Source organism: Lactuca sativa, chromosome 9 (genome assembly GCF_002870075.4).
Source record: "Lactuca sativa cultivar Salinas chromosome 9, Lsat_Salinas_v11, whole genome shotgun sequence".
Lineage (NCBI taxonomy): Eukaryota > Viridiplantae > Streptophyta > Magnoliopsida > Asterales > Asteraceae > Lactuca > Lactuca sativa.
Genome location: NC_056631.2, coordinates 59,538,791 through 59,560,965, shown reverse-complemented (window position 1 = coordinate 59,560,965; position 22,175 = coordinate 59,538,791). Strand labels below are relative to the sequence as shown.

At 38.0% G+C, this 22,175-nt stretch overlaps 1 protein-coding gene across 1 annotated transcript; it reads left to right on the top strand.

Moving 5' to 3' along the window:
• Positions 1-1,764: 1,764 nt before the first annotated feature.
• On the top strand, positions 1,765-3,626 carry LOC111903051 (cytochrome P450 77A2). The gene has a single exon (XM_023898848.3). It carries the CDS (start codon positions 1,916-1,918, stop codon positions 3,479-3,481), a length of 1,566 nt encoding a protein of 521 aa, XP_023754616.1. The 5' UTR covers positions 1,765-1,915; the 3' UTR covers positions 3,482-3,626.
• Positions 3,627-22,175: the final 18,549 nt, after the last annotated feature.

Below are 22,175 nucleotides of genomic sequence, written 5' to 3'. Positions count from 1 at the left end.
ACTACGACTTTCGTTTAGGTCACTTAGGCTAAAAAGTAATTTATCAAAAATTTACTTTTGACGATACGCAGAGTTGTGCTGGTTTAATCGTGAAACTTTGAATAATCATAACCTTTTCATACAAATTTGAATTTCAGTGTTCTTTATATGTGTGGAATCATTGTCATAAATACTATAACTTGGTTAAGATTATTCATCCTAAATATTCTCTTATTTAAAAGACATTATTATGACGTATAATAACTTATTTGCCTAGTTCGAATTTGCGGGTGTTACAGAAACTGGACCGAATACTCTTCTTTCATCCCTACTCCTAATCTGTGAGAAGGAAAAGTTGACTTTACCAAACACTTTCAATGTTGATCGATTAGAGTTTACCTCTTAATGGAACCATTAAGAGAGTTATCAAACAACATTTAAAAGTTAAAATATTAGCTAAAAGCTCGCAAAAACTACTTAAAGTATCTTTTGGGTTTGACGTGTTATGTTTAGAATAGGAGGTAAAAGCTAAGATCTCCACAAAGCTTTCAAAATCTTATATGTTTAGAATAGGAGGTAAAAGCTAAGATCTCCACAAAGCTTTCAAAATCTTGTTCTCAAACATACCCTACGACTTTGCTCATATCACCTGGAAATTACTGGAGTAAGTATATGTCATATGGTATGATACTCTTTCAATCAAGGTTGATACCATCTTAATTATTATCTTAAGTTGTTATTATGGTAAGGTTTCACAAGTGAAAAAACCAAGGTTCTAAAAAGCTTGTCATAGTTCCAAGGCTTATGTCTGCCGTCAAGCCTTACCAAAATGCCGACTTAACTCATATATGTCTATAAAATAGAATATTAGTTGAAAATACATATAAAAATATTAGTAATATACAAAATTGCCGCCTTAAGTCACGTCTTACAAACAACGTGGCTCCCCAAGATTCGAAAAAACTTGAAGTTTGACATTATCGTCAAGTAACGCCTTACGTTATTTAAAATATTGGAAAAAATCATATTAATACAATATAAACGATTCTAAAACTAATTATTTATTAGGATCCCGATAGGAACCTAAGATTTTATCTTGTTGATGTCATCTTTTTTTTTCTTTATTCTATAATCACATCTTTAGTTTCTAGAATTAAGCAAATTAGTCATTCAAACTAAAAAATCTCATGAAGAACCTAAAGTTGATTATACATTTGACGTTTTTATAAACATCGATCAAGTTATAACGGGTACCGACTCAAACAAATTCAACGATTCAATTTGATTTTGCAAATTGTAAACGACAATATGTAAACCGTGATTTTGACAAATATGAACTTGAACTTTAGGCTTGTTTTAGGATTCTAATTCGAACCCGATTACTTAAACAAATTTATTTGCATTAAAAAGGAACCAAATTTTGGATTAAGCAAAAACACTATTTTCTTTTGGTACGAAACAAAACAAACTGGTTTTAGTTTGATTTATACGTTTTATGATAGTGTACTGAGTTTCACTACATACTCCTAGCTACTATTGGTTATACGTAAGAAACGAATAAGTAATATTGAGTTTAATGATAAAACTTAAGTCTAAATTTGTTTCGACTGAAACATAACTTCTTACCTAATCAGCTACTCACAAAATTAAATGAAATTTTACTTTAGAGAAGGATTAATTAAATTTAAATTTCTAATTACAGTCAGAAACAAGTCCCCAACAGATATGCATGTTCGAATTCTCACAATTTCGTTTTACAGTTTCCCAATTTCGACGAACATAAATGACTCTAGTAACATGAGAACATGAGAGTGTTTAATTATGAAATTAAATAAAGAGAAATATAAAAGAATCTGAAAGCAAAGCGCCACTAGATTTGTATGTAGTTGGGAGGTTTCTGATACATCGTCTTAATTACATCCTCACCTGTAAACCCATGCATTGTTTTTATACCCTCCGCCACAGCCTGTCTCCTTCGCATTCATTCAATCTATCAATGGAGTCTTCTTCTCTTTTCTTAACTGCAGTCGCTTTCTTCTTCTCCGCCATTATCTTCTCCTTCACCCGCCACTCCAAACGCCTCAACCTACCCCCTGGACCTCCGGGTTGGCCCATCGTCGGTAACCTCTTCCAAGTAGCCGGCTCCGGGAAACCTTTCTTCCAGTATGTCAGGGAACTCATACCCAAATACGGCCCAATTATCACTCTCAGAATGGGTACTCGAACCATGATTATTTTGTCGCAGGCGGATTTGGTTCATGAAGCTTTGATCGAGAAAGGACAGGTTTTTGCGACGCGACCTGCTGAAAATCCGACGAGGGGTGTGTTCAGTTGCAACAAGTTCACCGTTAACGCGGCTTTGTATGGGCCGGTGTGGAGGTCGTTGAGGCGAAACATGGTTCAGAATGCGTTAAGTGCAAGTAAATTGCGTACGTTTACGGAAGTGAGGATGACGGCGATGGATAAGCTTATGGATCGGTTGAAGACGGAGGCGGCGGCGAACGGTGGTGCGGTTTGGGTGTTGAAGAACGCGAGATTTGCTGTGTTTTGTATTCTGCTTTCGATGTGTTTTGGTGTGGAGATGGATGAGAAGACGATCGAGGAAATGGACGAGATGATGAAAACGGTGTTGATTACGCTTGATCCGAGGTTGGATGATTATCTGCCATTGTTGAGACCTTTTTTCTCGAAGCAACGTAAGAACGCAATGGAAGTAAGGGAGCAGCAGATTGCGACGTTAGTTCCGTTCATCGAACGGCGGCGGGAGGCGGTCAAAAATCCAGGGTCCCATCCCACGGCGGCGGAGTTTGCCTACCTCGATACGTTATTCGATTTGACGGTGGAAGGACGGAAAGATACGCCGACGAATCCTGAAATCGTGACGTTATGCTCGGAGTTTCTCAACGGCGGCACCGACACCACCGCCACGGCGATCGAATGGGCCATCGCAAGGTTCATTGAAAATCCTTCCATCCAATCGCGTCTCCACGACGAGATAAAAACAATCGCCGGAGAAAGAAAAGTCAATGAGAAAGACGTCGAGAAAATGCCATATCTAAACGCCGTCGTAAAGGAACTACTCAGAAGACACCCTCCAACTTATCTGTCTTTGACTCATTCCGTCATCGAACCTGCAAAACTCGCCGGATACGATATACCCACGGGGACCAACGTGGAGATATATCTTCCCGGAATCAGTGAGGATCCAAAACTATGGAACAACCCGAATAAATTCGATCCGGATAGGTTTCTTACCGGAGGAGAAACAGCAGACATAACAGGTGTTACCGGATTAAAGATGATCCCCTTCGGAGTAGGACGGCGGATATGTCCGGGGCTGGGGATGGCGACGCTGCATGTGAGCCTGATGATCGCTCGGATGGTTCAGGATTTTGAATGGAGTTCGTGGCCGGAAAAGAGCAAGGTGGATTTCGGCGAGAAAGCGGAATTTACGGTGGTGATGAAGAACAGTCTGAGAGCTACGATCACTCCTAGGGTTTGACTTTGATGATTATAAGATTGTGTTTTTCACATTTAGTTTTTCTTTTATATTTAATGTTATATATCATATAATTTGGTCTTGTAATCTTGAATTTTGTTTGTATTCCTAGCGAAATTTGAATGCATATTTTAATATTCATGTTTCATTATCAACACAATCAATTCGGGAGATAAATTTCGATCCTAAAAGATATTAAGACAAATATCATAACAATATCTTTTTGCGTTAAAAAATAAAGTATCACAAAAATAGCCAAAAGGGTAGACTCTATTTTAGGGAAGGAATTTTTATTTTTATTCTTTGACTTGTATAACAATGTGAGCACACAGTTGAGAAAGTAATGATGTAGGGCGTCTCGATTTTAGAGTAAATTATATGTTTGGTACCTGTCGTTTGCTGTTCCTGTCATTTTAGTTCAAAAAATTTGGTTTGTAGCACACTTTGTCCCTAATACAAATATTTGTAACACTATTGGTCCCTCACTCTAACCTTTGTCTCCACGTAGCCTTTAACCATCCTCATGTGTTATGTACATGAGGGCATTTTACTCTCTCTTTTTTTCCACATACGCACATTCATATCACACCTCCCCCGGTCTCTCAACATGCATGAAACATCCGTAGTAATCGAATAGAAGAATCATGAGGGCATTTCAGTATATAAGAAGCACATAACAATTGTGAGCTAAGAAGAATTATCCAACGTGGCATAGTAGTAAGAGGCCAACATAAACATCATCATTAGGAATCAAGTTAATTTGGCAACCCATTTGAAGACAAACTAGAGAAGTGTATTTTTGTTATAGGTTGTGTAAATGAAATAACTTTCCAACAAGTTTAACATGAAATAATGGAAAATGTGTTATTATGAATAAATACTTTTATACTTCTTGTAATTTTTGGGGGAATCACACGTACGTTGGGCATACCAGCATGGTACGTGGCGCGTAAGGGCTTTTATTTATTGTGGGTTTGGACCCTATTTATTGATCCCTAACTCCCATTTCTTCACTCCATTCCTAGCCTCCATCATTTGAGACATTCCTTAGCAAACCCTAGCCACCTTTAATGCATTTTGAGACCTTTGAGTGAGTTTTTGTGTGTTCCAAAGGAGGAAGAAGGTGGTGGAGAACCTTAGAAGCTAGAAGCAAGCTTAGATCTAGAAGTATTGCATCATTCTCCATCTCCAAAAGGTAAAAGGTTCCCACCTTGATGATTAAGTTACTAGATGTCCGTTGTGCGCTGATGATATATGAGCTTTTTGTCCCCAAATATGTCCTTCTTGTGCATGGCATGTTATAGAGCGTTTGAGTTGTCCTTTTGGACGTATTTCCATGTCTTGAGTCATAAAACTATGATCTTGGCCCCTGAGATTCCTTCATGCAATCCATTAAGAACTTTAGTGGTTAAGACAAGTTAGGGTTGTGGTGGTTGGGCTTGATCTAGGCATATAGAACCATAAAGTTGTGTAACACCCGGATTCCCAGGTATGATATTTTGTTCCTTTATTTTTTGGGTTTTGTGGGGGAACTCGGCGAGTTGGCGTCTAGACTCGCCGAGTATGGTCGTGGATTCGTATGCGAGGTCACAGTTGGACTCGGCGAGTTCATGAGTGGACTCGGCGAGTGCACGCTGTTTAATGAAACCCTAATTTCCAGGGTTTGAGACCTATTTAAAGGGTCTTATGTGTTGGATAGTGTCTAAGTCCATAACTATTTTGGTATGTACTTGACCCGATGGTGCATGGTCCTTTTGGGTTGCCTTCACCAAAGCAACTTGATAGGATGAATTATGGAGAGAAAGGATTAAATATGATTTATTAATATATTATGGGAATAATATATTAAAGGAGAAATCATATTGTTTAATTAATATTAGTCAATAATTAATTGGTAATTAGTTTTGTGACTAAAAGAGATTAATTAAACTTAAGGGACTGAAATTGTAATTATAGGATAATTGTAATTTGGGCCATGGATTGCCTTGAATCAAGAGGTGGACGAATTCTATGGGGAAACCCATAAGGAGATCGTCCATGGGTTTGATTAAAGGAGTCTATGGGTTGCTTAGGGCTTAAGCAACCAAATTAGGGTTTCCTTGTTAGATAACCCTAATAGCCTCACTATATATAGAACCCTTAAGGCTCAAAAACGTGGATAAGCAACCTTCTAGGGTTTTCACATGGTTTTGGCAGCCTCCATCCTCTCTCCTCTTCATCCTCTTGCTTATGGTGTTTGTGAACCATTAGAGGAGTGACACTTGTGACTCTAAGCCTTCCAATGTCAATTCAAGGAGGAATTGGGATTGTTATTGCTACATAACAATCAAGGTAACATTATAAACTTATTCTCATGTTAATATGATTACTTGAATGCTAGAATTAGGGTTTATAGTCTTGGATTACTTGCATGTACAATAGAGAAACCTAGATCCAAGCATTAGGGTTTGTATGAGCACATAGGATGTCTTATGACCAAAACCCATCAGTGGTATCAGAGACTAGACTGGTTTCAATTGTATTGATGCATTACCTGTTCAAAAAATTTGATTTTTTGGTTTCTGGAGGCTGGTCCATAGCTGAACTCGCCGAGTCCATGCAGACTCGACGAGTCCATGCTTGACTCGACGAGTCAACTCGTCAGATGGGGATATCTTCACGATTTCTTGCTATTTTTGCTTATGGATAGTTACCTTATCATATTAGATCAATATAAATCCGATTTTATGATATATTTGACTATATTCTTGATCTAATTGAAGATATTTATCAATTAATAAGATAATTGTTTCCTTATGTGATAATTGTTTAATTATTTTAACTAAATTGAAAAATTGTTTTGCAAGAAATCATTAAATAAATCAAATATGGATAATTATGTGATTAATTGTTAATTTAGATTATTTGTTATTTGATCCTTGTTGTTATGAAATGTTTCATATTTTCCCCTTTAGGTTTTATAGTTTAAATTTGAACCCAAAAGTTTTGTTGTTTTGAAATTTAAATAGTTAAAACCCTAATATTTTGAAAAAGGTTTGAAAACTTGCCCTCAAGTTTTGGAATTTAAATTTTAATTAAATGGTTTAATTTTGATGTATATTTAAATTCTAAACCCTAATGTGTTGAAATGTTTCAAAACTTGCCCTCAAGTTTTGGAATTTAAAAGTTGATTAAAAGTTTAATTAGGAATGTTAAAATCTAAAACTCTAGTGTAGTTTTGAAAAAGTTCAAATCACACCCTTATGGTTTTATTAATTAATTAAGGTGTATAATTAAAAGAAGTTTAATAAATCCATAAAAGTTTAGGTTTACAATTTAATTGAATTAAAAGTATAATTGTTAAATTAGACCACCTAGTATTTTAAAAGTGTAAAATACACCCTATACTATATATATAACATTAAAAGTCTAACATTATATATATGTATGAGTAAAAGTTAGTCTTACTGTTAGTAGGCCTCATTCACGAAGCTAGTCTATAAGGGGTGTTTAAGGAAATTGCCTATAAAATGGCGATTGAATGGGTATCCACTCTTACCCACCGCACTCTTGACTAGTGGAGGGTCGTTAGCCGAACGGGTAGGATAGGACAAAACCTTCCATTATAAGTATAATGAAGTATAAAAGTAACTAAATGTTTTCATAAAATTCCCAATCTTAGTTACTTAGGCAAAAGTGAATTGATGCAATTCCATGAAATTACACTTTGTGCCCTTGCGAAGACGTTAGTGGAGCGTGTGTAATTAACCGGCACACTAAATGGCTCTAAGCAAAGGTAGCAAAGGGTGACTCAATGTTTGTCATAGTTCGGTGGAGCGTGTGTGGTTTACCGACACATCGAATAGGTGACTGTAACATGTGAGGGCACCATGTAAGTTTGCATGGTTATTCACACCCACTTTGTGATCCTCGGCATCCCAGTCACAAACAAGAGGGGCATATCGAGATTTAAACATGCCATTGAAGTGTTCAATGAATCTCCTAGGATCTAGGAGTTTTCATAGATTTAAAACTTAAATTTCTTTTTCGTTTTTCATGGTGGAAATTAGTGAATCGTCATTCACTTACCTTCAAATGTTCTGCAATTTGGGTTACGGCATCCCTCTCCCGAGTTGTAGAATATTGTGTTGGGTCCTAGACTTAGTATTTCATTTGGGTGATTTACTAAGGACTCAATCTATCAACTAACTTGAATTTGTTTTCTCCCGTTTTGTAGATGTCGAAGTTCGACAACTATGGTCTTCCCAAATCCCGTGGAACAAGCATTCCACATGAAGATGGTATTCCACGATTCGATCGAGGAACAAGAAATCATGCTTCACTTCCTCCTCCTCCTCCAATTATTCTCCCTAACCCACAAGATTGTAAAATTGAAAGGTTCAATATCACTCAAGCCCTTTTGGCAAGTAAACATAAAGAAGGAAAGTCGGTGTGTGCACACGTCCTAGGGATGAAATCGCACATTGATAGACTAAGAATGTTGGGATCCGTTGTATGTGAGGAAATAGCTGTTGATTGGGTTCTTCAGTCACTTCCTAACTCATATAGTGAGTTCGTAAGATAGTACTATATGATGAACCGCGACATGACCCTTATAGATCTCACCTACATGCTTATTGCTGCTGAATCAGCAATGGTTTGGCGCAATAGAAAAGCAAAGTTGATTGGTGAATCTACCTTCACGACCTCTATGGATATAGACAATGGCAACGAAAGACATGCAATGATCGAAAAGTTTGATCATAAGAGAAAGGTGATGTTTGAAGTAGTTCCATGTCCTGTTCCAAAAGAGTCGATTTGCTTTTATTGCCAAGAGAAGGGGCATTGGAGACGAAGCTGCCCTATTTACCTAAGAGATCCAAGAGATGGGAGAGTCGAAACGTATGGCTCTAATTTAGGTAAAATCCATTGACTAACTCTTTTAAGCTTCATTCTAGATTCTGAATACATAATGTGATAAGATTACAATTGATGTTTTGTAGAATCGAAGAAAAGAAAGGAAGCTTAAGGGAAGAAGTGAGCAGAATCTAACCGTGAAGGAATGGATTTCGATCGGATTTCTCGAAGATTAGATTCTTGAGCTACTACTTAGAGTTAGAATTAGATTGCTAAGAAAGATGTATTAGCATAAGTTTTTCAATGAGTTGCATTGTAAGGACAAATTTTTCCACAATAAAATAAATTTTGATTTTAAATTTTATTTATTTATCCTTACAATGGCGTGTATGAAAAATTGATGTTAAAATGTTTCTATTATTAGCAGTAATGGATTTGGTTCTTATTATGTTATTTATGGAAAGTCGAGAATTTACCAAATAGGGAGAGTTTCTCATCGCCCAAGTTTCAATTGGACAGAAATTTGGAATCATGCAACTTGGTTGCACGATGAATGAGAAAATTCATATTTGATAATTAGACTAACTCACTGACAAAGTGTCAAGTGAAGGACTAGGAGATCGAGTACACAAAGTTGTGTGTTGATCAAGTCCACCATAAGCGTAACAATGATATTCGTCATGATTTACTAAAGGTTTAGTAAATATGATTATACTTACAAGATTAAGTGTAATTATGAATTGATTGAAAAAGTTTAAATCAATAGCAGAACGAATAAGAAGAATCAAGTAGGCAGAAAGATAAAAGTTTCTCCATTCTAAGAAGAAGGGAGAGTACCTTTTATGCTTCATGATAGGTCTTAATGATTAAGAACCATATCTCAATTAATCCTCTAAGTGAGTCTTAGTACAATTGTATGTTTAAGAAGAGGAATCAAGAATTGAAGAAATGGGTAAATCAAAAAGTCAATCAAACTTCGTTCCAATAACAAGTCTTAAAGTCAAGATTGTGACATTGAGTGAAAAGTATTAAGAAGGTTTGTAACATTCATCAAATGTGGAAAGTTGTGATGTCTTGGATAAGACAAAGATCAACTAAGACCAATTTATGAAGTGTTTTGATAAAAACTACACTAACTCTTGAATATTTGTTTGTCAAGAAATGTTTTGACAAGAGAATCTTATATGTCAAGGAGTAAGTGGGAGTCTTAATGGTCTTGAAAGGTTTCAAGAACAAATCAAATAAACCTTATCGATCATCACTAGCACACGAGTTGAGGTTTACAACCTATCGTGTTGACATTATTTTGTTTCTGTGCCAATCCAATCAAGTTAATTATGCATGTGAGTTCTATGAGTTCTCATTTTGAACGCATAAGAGGCAAAGCACCTTAATCAATGAAAGGTAAATTGATAGGAAAGGGTGAGCTGCTTAACTACTTGGAAGACATGGTGGGCAGCTGTGCTACCATAAGGCAAGAAATCAAGATTAAGAAAGTTTGATCCATATGAGTATGAATTTGTCGTAAACTTTGGTTTTAACAAATTCACATGGATAGGAACACATACACCGTTTAAATCTAAGTGTCATAAGATTTCCTCCTTCATAAAAATGATTGTGAGAAAATGCTTTCACTAAGAAAGATTTTAAGAAGATAGTGATTGTAAAATTGCATTCTCGAATTCGATTATGGTTACGGTATCCCTTTCCATAATTTGAATTGTGAGGTTTGGCAATTAGTCTTAAGTGTTTAGACACACATATGAACTATCGAAGGCAAAGGTGTATAAGTTCAAAAAGCCTTGATAAAAGATTATCAAAGCATTAAGTATTAGAAACATGAACTTAAAAATTCAATAAGTATTGATTTTTGAAAGTTAAGATATTTATGAATACATGTCGAAGCTAGTGGGAGCATAAGTGTTATGTTTTATAATAATCATCATGATAGTGGGAGCATAAATGTTATGATTGTATGATTATTAAGGCACGTATTGCAAAGTTGGCAATATTAATTATAGAAAACAAGAGTCATACTTTGCAAAGTTGTAAGAGTTGAAAGGTTGTTTTGCTATAATTAAGGGAGAGAATATTATGCTTCATTTCAAATCTAAAGGATTAGGTTGAGAAATGTTAATAAACTTAGTCAAGGGTACATAGTGTGTTCTTAAAATTTCGATTATGATTACGACATTCCTCTTCACAATTCGAATTTTGAGAACATAGCAAATAAAACATTATGCGTCGTGTTCCATACGCTTCGGGTATAGGATCGATTGCAAATGCTTTAATGTTTGACCATTCTAAAATTTTCCAAATGTCTAGCGCATTTAGAGGGAAAAAGGACTAGAATCGGTTTTGACTAAAAATAATTAAACAACTATCAAAGAACAATCCAAAGTTCGACGAGGATTGGTCACTTGTGAGTGGTTGGGAGTATAGTATTGGAAAATATGGAAATGTTTCCGTATTGGATGGACCATATCGACATTATTATGAATAGACAAGATTCTATTAAGAATAAGTTGTCATATGGAAAATATGGAAACGTGTCCACATTGGGAATTGAATATTGAAAATCTATGACTAGATTAGAAACTTTTATGCAAAAGGATGTTCAAAGGAATGTACTTTGAGTGAGAGACATCATATCTAAGGAATTGTCTTGTAACAATCTCCGATAGAGGACTTTGTAATATCATTGGCAATAGTCTTTGTGACTTTGGTGCAGTGACATTACGAAAGGATAAGTTGCATAGAATGTTAGAATCTAGCGTATTCTATAAGTAGCAAGAATTTGATATTCTTTCACTTATGAAAATGATTTGAAGTTGTGAAATGAGAATGATTGGAAATGTGTTCAATGTGATCTATTTCACAAAGTAAGAACCATAGGTAAACATTGTGTGCATGCTAGGAGCATGGGACAAGTGTTGTAATTCAAGTAAGAAGTTGATTACCCGAAACGAAAAATAATGAGTAATCAATATGGTGATAAATAAAAGGCGTTTTATTTATACTCAAAGGTTTGAGGCCATATGAGATTAGTATTATTCTTGTGTTTCACATTTGCATGTTTTGACTTCTAGAATAATTGAGTTTATTAAGAATAATCGAATTATTCAAACGGGCCACAATCATTCATATGTTGGAAGTAGATATGAATGAAGACTGTCATGAATTGGTGTGTGGATTGTCTAAATAGCATTAGACATAAGCAAATGTTTGCTGCAACATTCATGAGTGCTTATGAATATGAATTTGAGCATTGGATTAAACCCACGCTCACTTGGATCACTCCGTGAATTGTATCACGAGTGATTGGTGAGACGATAACATCTTATATTCTTGAAACCGAGATATGAATGAAGACTGTCATGAATTGGTGTGTGGATTGTCTAAATAGCATTAGACATAAGCAAATGCTTGCTGCAACATTCATGAGTGCTTATGAATATGAATTTGAGCATTGGATTAAACCCACGCTCACTTGGATCACTCCGTGAATTGTATCACGAGTGATTGGTGAGACGATAACATCTTATATTCTTGAAACCGAGATGTGTGAGTTGTATCTTGCGAATCGATTGCACATTGATAATATGAAAACGCACCAGTAACTTGGTGTTATAAAACATATTGTTGTGTGTGATTTGGTTAGTGAGTGCAAGCAAGCATTGTATAAAAGTTTATCTGTTCCTTTTATCCAAAGTAGGATAAAAGCGATATCTTTGGGCCCCTCGATGGTTTAGTGATGACAAACATAAATGCTCGGCCGGGCTAGGGCTAATTTGATTTGTTCAATTAGTCAGTCGTCATAAATCAGAAATCGAGAAGTAGTACAAAGAGAATGATTTGAAATCATATCTCATATGATATCTAGAATGGAGGAATATATGATCCCTTATCTAAGGACACGCGTATCTGATAGGATCAGAATTGACAGCGGCTTTGGAAAGCTACGATTGCAGATCAGGATCTGAAGTCATACGCAGAATAGTTATTAGACTTATCCAAGTGGGAGACTGTTGGATTAGTGTCTAAGTCCATAACTATTTTGGTATGTACTTGACCCGATGGTGCATGGTCCTTTTGGGTTGCCTTCACCAAAGCAACTTGATAGGATGAATTATGGAGAGAAAGGATTAAATATGATTTATTAATATATTATGGGAATAATATATTAAAGGAGAAATCATATTGTTTAATTAATATTAGTCAATAATTAATTGGTAATTAGTTTTGTGACTAAAAGAGATTAATTAAACTTAAGGGACTGAAATTGTAATTATAGGATAATTGTAATTTGGGCCATGGATTGCCTTGAATCAAGAGGTGGACGAATTCTATGGGGAAACCCATAAGGAAATCGTCCATGGGTTTGATTAAAGGAGTCTATGGGTTGCTTAGGGCTTAAGCAACCAAATTAGGGTTTCCTTGTTAGATAACCCTAATAGCCTCACTATATATAGAACCCTTAAGGCTCAAAAACGTGGATAAGCAACCTTCTAGGGTTTTCACATGGTTTTGGCAGCCTCCATCCTCTCTCCTCTTCATCCTCTTGCTTATGGTGTTTGTGAACCATTAGAGGAGTGACACTTGTGACTCTAAGCCTTCCAATGTCAATTCAAGGAGGAATTGGGATTGTTATTGCTACATAACAATCAAGGTAACATTATAAACTTATTCTCATGTTAATATGATTACTTGAATGCTAGAATTAGGGTTTATAGTCTTGGATTACTTGCATGTACAATAGAGAAACCTAGATCCAAGCATTAGGGTTTGTATGAGCACATAAGATGTCTTATGACCAAAACCCATCATTATGGCCGTCATTTGCGGCCACCAACCCCCAGAGAGAAACCCTAAAGAGATCTAGAGCGTTTGTCAGGAAGGAGAGGCAAATCTTGAACTTTTGTGGGTGTTTTTGCAAGAAGGAAGTGTTCAAGGCAAGAGGAGGCTGAAGGAGGTGCAATTTTGGTGGTTCTTGAGCTCTTAGAGACTGTATTGAGGTATTATTCTCGGACCTTCTTCAGTTTTGGTGTTGATCCTTTGTGTTAGGGTTTTCTAACCCTTTTAGAGATGGTTTAAGTAGAGCATTTGGTCCCTTCTCGAGTTTGTGTTCTGGATCTGGACCCAAAGAGGTCCAGAGGCCTTAACCCTTGGAGCTTTATGAGTCCTTTTGGGAGCCATGGGCTAGGAATGTCATTTTTGGGGCTAAATCACCATTTTGGACCATTTAGATGTTATATGAGTGCCAAGGTCCGAACTTTACGTGATTATCATGCTTGGGGAGGCCAGATCTATGATTGTATGGAACAGATCTGACCTTAGAAGTTGTTTTGAGTTTGTGCATGGCATGAACTCGCCGAGTCCGAAGAACAGACTCGACGAGTAGTATGAAGGTTTCCCGTTAATCACTCTGTGAGTGAACTTGCCGAGTTGGGGAATAACTCGGTGAGTCAGGGAGAGTCAGGGGGACTGAGTTCAAGTTGGAACTCGCCGAGTTGTTCTTGAGACGCGGCGAGTTGAGTCGGGGTAGCCCCGCGATTCATGCCAGGTGGAACTCGTTGAGTCATGGGAAGTACTCGACGTGCCAAGAGAGGGTCTAAGAAAGTCAGTGGACACGTGTAGACTCACCGAGTCGCCCTAGTGCAGTCGCCGAGTCGGGTCAAAGTTTGACCGTTGATCTCGTTGACTTTTAGGGTTGAGTACAGTTGTACTTATGAGAGTATTACTTTATGTGATTAGGCGGAGGCTAGATCACACTTCTTCCGAGTCAGATATTTACTGAGACATCGAGGTGAGTCTTCTCACTATACGTTACCTAGAGTGGTACTATGCGATGACCAGAGGGTCTTATGTGTTATGTATGAGATTATGTGTTATGTGATATTTGTATGTTGTATGATGATATAGACCGGACCAGAGGGTCCAACGATCTATGACCGGACCAAAGGGTCCAACGAGCTACGGGACTGGAGGGTCCCGCTGAGACACATCGACCGGAGGGTCGTATTATAGCCTCGAGTGGCGTATGTGTTGTATGTGGTATTTTGGGGAACTCACTAAGCATTTATGCTTACAGTTGTTGTGTTATGTGTTTCAGGTACTAGTGATGAGCGCGGGAAGGCGCCGACTTGATTCGTACACACACTTGTGGAGTTTTTGTTCGAGATTCTGGGGAGATGTTTTGTAATGATAACATTGATACAATTTGTTTGACACTATTTTATGAGTAAATGAATGTTTTAAAAATGAAAAATTGTTGTGAAAATTTACATCGTTACAAGTTGGTATCAGAGTCTTGGTTTGAGGGATTCGGATGCATCTTCGAGCGTATCTGAACTCAAACTGAGGATTTGAGGAAAAATCTTGATAATGAAGTAAAACTTTTGAAAAGAGTAAAAAGAGTTTTGAGACAAACAGAGCAAAGACGTGTGTACGATCAGCCAGGTACTTTTCTTGTGAGTTATGTGCCTGCGTTGGTATTATTTGACTCGGGTGCGAGTCGGTCGTTTGTTTCCATAGCATTTAGTCAGCATATTAGTGTCCGTCGAGAGGCATTCGATCGGCCTCTACGAGTTTCCATAGCTGATGAGCGAGCAGTGTATGCTTCGGATGTGATTCGAGGATGTGTACTTGAGATCTTCGGTGTGGAGTTTCCGATAGATCTGGTTCCGATCGCGATGGGGGACGTGTGTGTTATAGTGGGTATGGATTGGTTGAGCCGATATGGAGTTGTGATAGATTGCGAGCGACAGTTGGTGATGATTCGAGACCCTAGTGGGGGAGTTCTTACAGTGCATGGGGAGGGTACCCGTGCGGGGTCAGCCTTTTGTTCGACCGCCAGAGCGAGACAGAGTCTACAGCAAGGCTGTAGAGGATTTGTGGCATATGTGATGGATGCGAGGGTTGTTTCAGAGAGACCGAAGTCGGTTGATGAGGTTCCGATAGTGCGCAAGTTTTCGGATGTGTTTCCAGAGGAATTGCCGCGTGTGCCTCCGGAGAGGCAGGTAGAGTTCGGTATTGAGTTGGTTCCAGGAGTTGCGCCTATCGCTAAGGCGCCTTATCGCCTTGCGCCTCCGGAGATGCAGGAGTTATCCTCGCAGCTTCAGGAGCTGCTGGGAAAGGGGTTTATTAGGCCGAGCAGTTCGCCATGGGGGGCGCCTATCCTTTTTGTCAAAAAGAAGGATGGCTCGCACCAGATGTGCATTGATTACTGTGAGCTGAATAAGCTAACGGTCAAGAACCGTTACCCATTGCCGAGGATCGATGATTTGTTTGATCAGTTGCAGGGAGCATCCTGGTTCTCCAAGATCGATTTGAGGTCTGGGTATCATCAGGTGAGGGTGCGGGAGGAGGACGTCCAGAAGACAGCATTCCGGACTCGTTATGGGCATTACGAGTTTGTGGTGATGCCTTTTGGACTCACCAACGCACCGGCGGTGTTCATGGATCTCATAAACAGGGTGTGCAGACCGATGTTGGATCGCTCAGTGATCGTGTTCATCGACGACATATTGGTGTATTCGAGATCCAGAGAGCAGCATTAGGAGCATTTGAGGGAGATCCTCGGGGTTCTGAGATCGGAAGTGTGGGTTACTCTAACACCTAAAATTTCCATTTAAGTACTCCTGAGTATTGGTCGCAATCTTATGTTATGTCTTTCTCCATGGATAATTTACCAATTCTCCATGAAAATCTTAAATCACTACTTACTTCCAAAAGTAGGACCGATTGTGGAAGTTTGAATAAATTAATATTCTGGAAGTGGCTCAAAACATGCAAAAATGGAACATGGTGATAAAATAATAAAATCAATTATCTCTATCATATATTAAGAGCTCTAGTTAATAATCTCCAAATCAGATAAAGACTTATACTGCTTAAGTTCCCAAACAAAAAAAAACTTAAATGTGCTCAAGGCAATTCATTTGCAAATCTAATGCATTTTAAATTTGTGTTACTATCATACTTGGTCAATGATATTGGCTTGAGAATGGATCATCAAGATTTTCTTCCAGTATGACTCCATTGACTATGATGTCTTCATATTCGACTAACTATCAAATGTGATGGTACTTATTAAGTATGCGCCATGTTAGCTTATGTGATTTGGTATCCTCACACAAGGTAAATTCACCCGTATAGTTACAAGAGACTTCAAAAGGACCATTAATGATTGAACTCAACACTAGGGCCACTAATGAATCTCTTTAGTCACATAGTTTTTCTTTGCAGTCTAACTAGTTGCAATATACTATAAGTTTACTATTAAATCCACCATGGTGTATTACTTGGTACTCTTCCAAGTTACTACTTAACCATTCAATAAGAGCATGAATTTCGACGGCGAACATAATCGTCTCTATTAGTATGGAACCAATAATAGGTGTAAATTTTACACTGATATCTTACATACTAACAAGAGCATATATGTCGCCCTCTTAGGACACTTAAGAGTGTTTTTGATTTTGATTCGTTGATTCTTGACAAATTGATCTGATATTAACTTTTCATGATCAAGGCATACGAGTCACCAGACCTAGTACATGACATGACATACATGATCGATCCCTTAGCTAAAGCATGTAGGAATTGACTTATATTCTTTAGATTAACAGTAGAACTATGACATTAACACATTTTTAATGCCATGCCATGCTTTATAATCAAAAATTCTTTTGGAGTTCTACGTCTCAAGTTTCCTTAAGATTCAATGTACTTTAGCTTAGAGTAAATTACTGAAATCGTCCCTATGGTTTGGTCAAAATTGCACGTTCGGTCCCTAACTTTCCTTTTGCACTCGGATCGTCCCTGTGGTTTGATTTTGTTGTGTTTTTCGTCCCTATGGTTTGGTGAAAATTGCACGTTTGGTCCCTAACTTTATGTATGTAAGGGACGTAAAACGCAACAAAATCAAACCACAGGGACAACCCGAGTGCAAAAAAAATGTTAGGGACCAGACGTGCAATTTTGACCAAATAATAGGGACGATTTTAGTAATTTACTCTTTAGCTTATTCCAATGAATTTCTCAAATCTATCTCCATGGATCCTTTACATGCAGTATCTATATGTTTATGTTTTTCATAGGATATATATATATCCCAGGCTTTCACACTTCACAAACTTAGGACATTGTTTCCCATGAATTTTATATTATCCATGTACAGTACAAGGGTGATGACATCGCTCTTACTAGATTTGACATATACCTATGGCTCATATTCATTTCTCGAAATTCAAACTCTCTGAGTTCTCTCATTGAAACGAAGATTCCAAAGGCAAGATGATTGTTTCAGTCCATAAATGGACTTCTTAAGTGTAACATCCCAAATCCTGAGGTACCAATATATTTATGCTGTTGTTTTTGCTAAATGATTTTATAATAAGAAGTGAGGATTTCCGAATTACGTGGGGGCATACTAACAATGTACGTCGGACGTAAACCTTAGTGAGGATTGGGGTGGAGGCAACATACGATGGGCATAGGAGTAGGTACGTCGGGCGTACGCATGCAGGTGGCAAAACCTTAAATTTGAGTTGTGACCCCTATCTAAACACCTTTTACCTCCCTTGAAAATTTCTTAGGTAGCCTCCCTTCCCTCTAAACCTTATATATTAACCCCTAGCCTTAAGAGTGAGGATCTTGGAGTATTTTTGGTATTTTTGTGCGTTCTTGTTGAGGAAGAAGGTCGTTGAAAAAGTTAGTGTTGCATGCATGCTTGTAGATCCTAAAACTTCTTCATATTGTGCATCTTTTGAAGGTATAAATTTGATATCTTGCTAATGTTCTTTCTAGGTCTCTTAAGATGGGTATTTATGAGCATTTTGTCCCAAATCTTGGTCCTTTGTGAGCATGGGTTACTCCAGAGCATTTTGGTTGTCCTTTTAGATGTTTGAGAGTGCCTTGAGTCATAAAAATGGTTGCTTGATCGTTTCCTTTGGCCCATTCATGATTTAAGTGACTTTGAGTGATGTAAAAGTTAAGGTTTTGTGTTTTGAGCCTTACCTAGCCATGAAAAGGTTTAAAGTCAGTGACTTTATGGGTTAAGACATTCCATAGTGGTCAGATCTGAAGTTGGAGTAAATGACTTTATGGTTTAAAACATAAAAGTGGGAATGATGGATCTAGGTAGAGTATAATGGGCGTACTCCTAGCTACACCCCGCGTAGCTAGGCCCGTTCCCGATTTTCCTAGTTTGAGCAGTACACCCTGCATAAGAGCAGTACACCCCGCGTACATGTCGAACTATTGACTTTTGCTATCTTTTGACTTTTGGTCAAGATTTAGGGTTTTGGACCATGGAAAGGTCAAAATAGTCTTTTTCCTCTTAAGGGGCTTAGTTGTGGGATTTGGACTTGTGAGTTGAATTATGGACTTTAATTATTAATTAGGGTTAATATTGTGCTATTAGGCGGAGTCTAGTTTCAGCAGTTTTGGTGTGAGATTTATCTGTCATCAATATCAGGTGGATCTCCTCACTTATTCTTACCTGTGTGGTAGAATAGTTGTATTTGTGATGACCAGCTGGGTCTAACTATTATTATTGTGTTATGTTGTTTATGTGTGACTGAGACTGCAGATAGCCTCCAGGGTTGCTGATAACCCATAAGGCGTGTTGTTTGCTCATTGGGACTGCCGATAGTCCCCAAGGTTGCTGATAACCCATAGATGTTTATTCATGTTGTTATGTATATGGTATCTTAGGGAACTCACTAAAATTCGTGCTTACTGTTGTTGATTATATGTGTTTAAGGTACTTTTGAGGATCGTGGGAAGGCGAAGGTATAATTGGACACACTCGCTGGGAGATTTGTTACTGGGCATTTATGTGGCACTCTGATATTTTGTGGTGATGATTTGTATTTGACACTTATGTTTTTTGGATGACTTAGTTTATGAACAATATTTTGGGTAATTTAAAAATGAAAATTTTGGTTTGAAATTTGAGGTGTTACAATTTGGTATCAGAGCCCTGATTTGAAGGATTTGGATGAACTCTAGGGTAATTCCAAAGTCAAACTAATGATCTGAAGGTTTTCATAAAAACTTTTCAAAGAAATGAAGATTTTTACAGGAGAAAAACCCAGTGAAGCAGTGTGTAAAATCAACCAGAGCTCGAGCGGTAGTTTCCTAAAATACCTCAATTTACATTATGAGTAATCTAGAGCTAATATTTTATGAGCTGATAGCACTGCATGCTAGTTAGTGGTAGGCTAAGGATCCTACAGGAATAGTGTGACAATGTGGCCTGATTTGTGATGCCTTTAGCCTACGAGTTTGTTCTTATGAGGTTGAATTTGTCATTGTTATTTACTTGGTGTATGATGTATAATTGTAGATAGTTAGGATTTTATGGCCTTAGAATGCATGATTTAGCCTTTCTTCATGTTCCTTATTTGGTTGTGGATTTAAGGTTGAATCATTTATTTGAATGTCTATTGAGTCTTGGATTGTGTACGATTGGCATGCGAAAAGCAAATGGCGAGGACAACAGAGATCTTGTGAGGCGGAGCAACGCTGGGGAGCAGTCTAGAATGAGCGTCTAGATGCCTAGTAGTGGTTCCGAGGAACCAGCAGGGAGATTATAGATTTAATCTTAAAAAATAGAGTCCTTGTGACTTAGGGTCTTGATAGGACGACTTGAGACAAATACGGGTTGGTGTTGGATATCTGATAGATCTTATCCTTATTGCGATGGGAGATGTCTGTGTGATCGTGGGTATTGATTGGTTGAGCCGGTTTGGGGTTCTTATTGACTTCAAGCAGAAGATGGTGATAGTTTGAGATCCTAGGGGGAGTGCTTACCATCTACAGTGAGAGTACAAGGTCAGGATCACCTTTCTGTTATGTTGTCACATCCTGGAATTTAGGTCTAAATCTGTAAACAGTCAGTTCTCTTCGAACCATACTGTAGTGAACCTACGACATAGTACCCAAGAGAATTTAAGTACAAATATGATCATATTTCTCATAAGTGCCTTCGGGATACCTCAAAATGCTCGAAAAGTTGACCATCATCATCGAACAGGAAACAGTTCAAAAATCGATGAGATCTAATGCCCTATAAATCAAATATTTGTATTTGACATATATGGGGGATATGGATGATAAAATTGCATAAAAAACATGTTCTCAGGATTATGTGGATAAAAAGAACGTCTAAAACGGAGATCATATGAGAAAGTTATGCATGTTTTAAGCTTTTAAATTGGTATATACCTGATTTTACTCGGTATCGGACAATACACTGTTCACATTAAGGTAGCTACATATCTCGTAAATAGATTTTGAGCACATTTCTAAACTCAGGCTTCAACCTAGTATTTAATTTTACTATTAAGGTATTTTTATCCTGAACCAAAATCAGATTCGCGAAAATTAACGAATCGGAACCCGATTGCGTGAAACTTCGAACGCCGTTTCGTGGAGATCCGTATATCGGATTTGAATTTGGTTTAAATATTTGAAATCACCACAACCGTGACGTTCTCCACGCACTTACGAAATATTTCTATGGGCTCCGAAGCTAACGTCATGTAAATCGAGGCGACATGTGAGTGGGATAAAAAAAATGCTTGCAGCCTTTGACCAATGTTAGGTAAAGATCCTAATTTCCTTCCCATGCACACGTCTCTTTCTCTTCTCTTACTACTCCCTCTCTTTTAAACTCTCTCTCTCTCTCTCTCTCTCTCTCTCTCCCTCTTCTCTTCTCTTCTCTTTGTTACCACCAAGAACACCTCTGGTGGTGTTGCTATGTGACCACCGTAAATAGCCACCACCTTCTACTCTCTCCGCCTATCATAACCCCACCATAACCTCCACTTCAGTTGTATGCCAACACCACTATCAACTTACCATTTACCCATCACCCTCTGTTCGAGCCAAAACAGTCGACAACGGGGGAAGGGAGTCGCAAACTGCTACCACGAATCACCATCTACCCGACCTTCTCCATCCTCCTCCTTCAAATCTATGACGTCAACGAGAGGAGAAAACCGGAAAACACGTAGACCACAATCGACTGTTGCAGCTCCTCCACTGCCTTGTCGTGACCCACCATCCTCAAACACCCCAATACCGTTGATGCCTTCCGCCCATTGCCTATGTTCCAACATCCACCTGCCATCACCCTCCGCCAAGAAACATCGGCTGCCACCTCGTCTTGACCCATGTGTCGATGAGCAACACCAACCCCCGCTTACTGCCACCTCTAATCGCCTCTTCCCCCTTTGTGCTCGCCGGCAGTGAATCAAACAGAAACAACAAAGGTTGTTGGAGCAATCACCGCTGCTTGCTATTATCGCTGAGTAATCCTCGCCGCCACCACCGGTCGTTGTTGCTACATTAGGTGATTATAGTCCAAAATATAGTCCGGAACAAGAAACAAATGCCTAATTTAAATTCAATTGATTGTAGCATGACATAACACATGAAGTAGTTATTATTACAACCTACAAAGCTAAACTTGGCCAAGAAATCATGGCCCATTTACACACACCGAAATGTGTTGCCACGATCAGGGCTTCCTGTTTTGGTGCTTATATTAACATGTCGATGGATGTAAAATGTCACTTGTTACTATATCATTACCTTATATTCAAGGAAGCTACTTTATCCTCAGGTTGATCTAGAGGAGCTTTTATTTCTGATGCACGACTATTGGGTTTTCTTTGATAGGAGAGCTTTCTGCCTTATTACTGACTTGCGGTTCGGGGAGTATTTACGGGTTACTTCATCTTTGAAACAATTTAGATAGTGTGTATTTCCATTTGTCATGGCTTCAAATTCAATAACAGATGTTGATGTTATATAAGTGTTTAATGCCTCACTTCATCAATTTTCATAT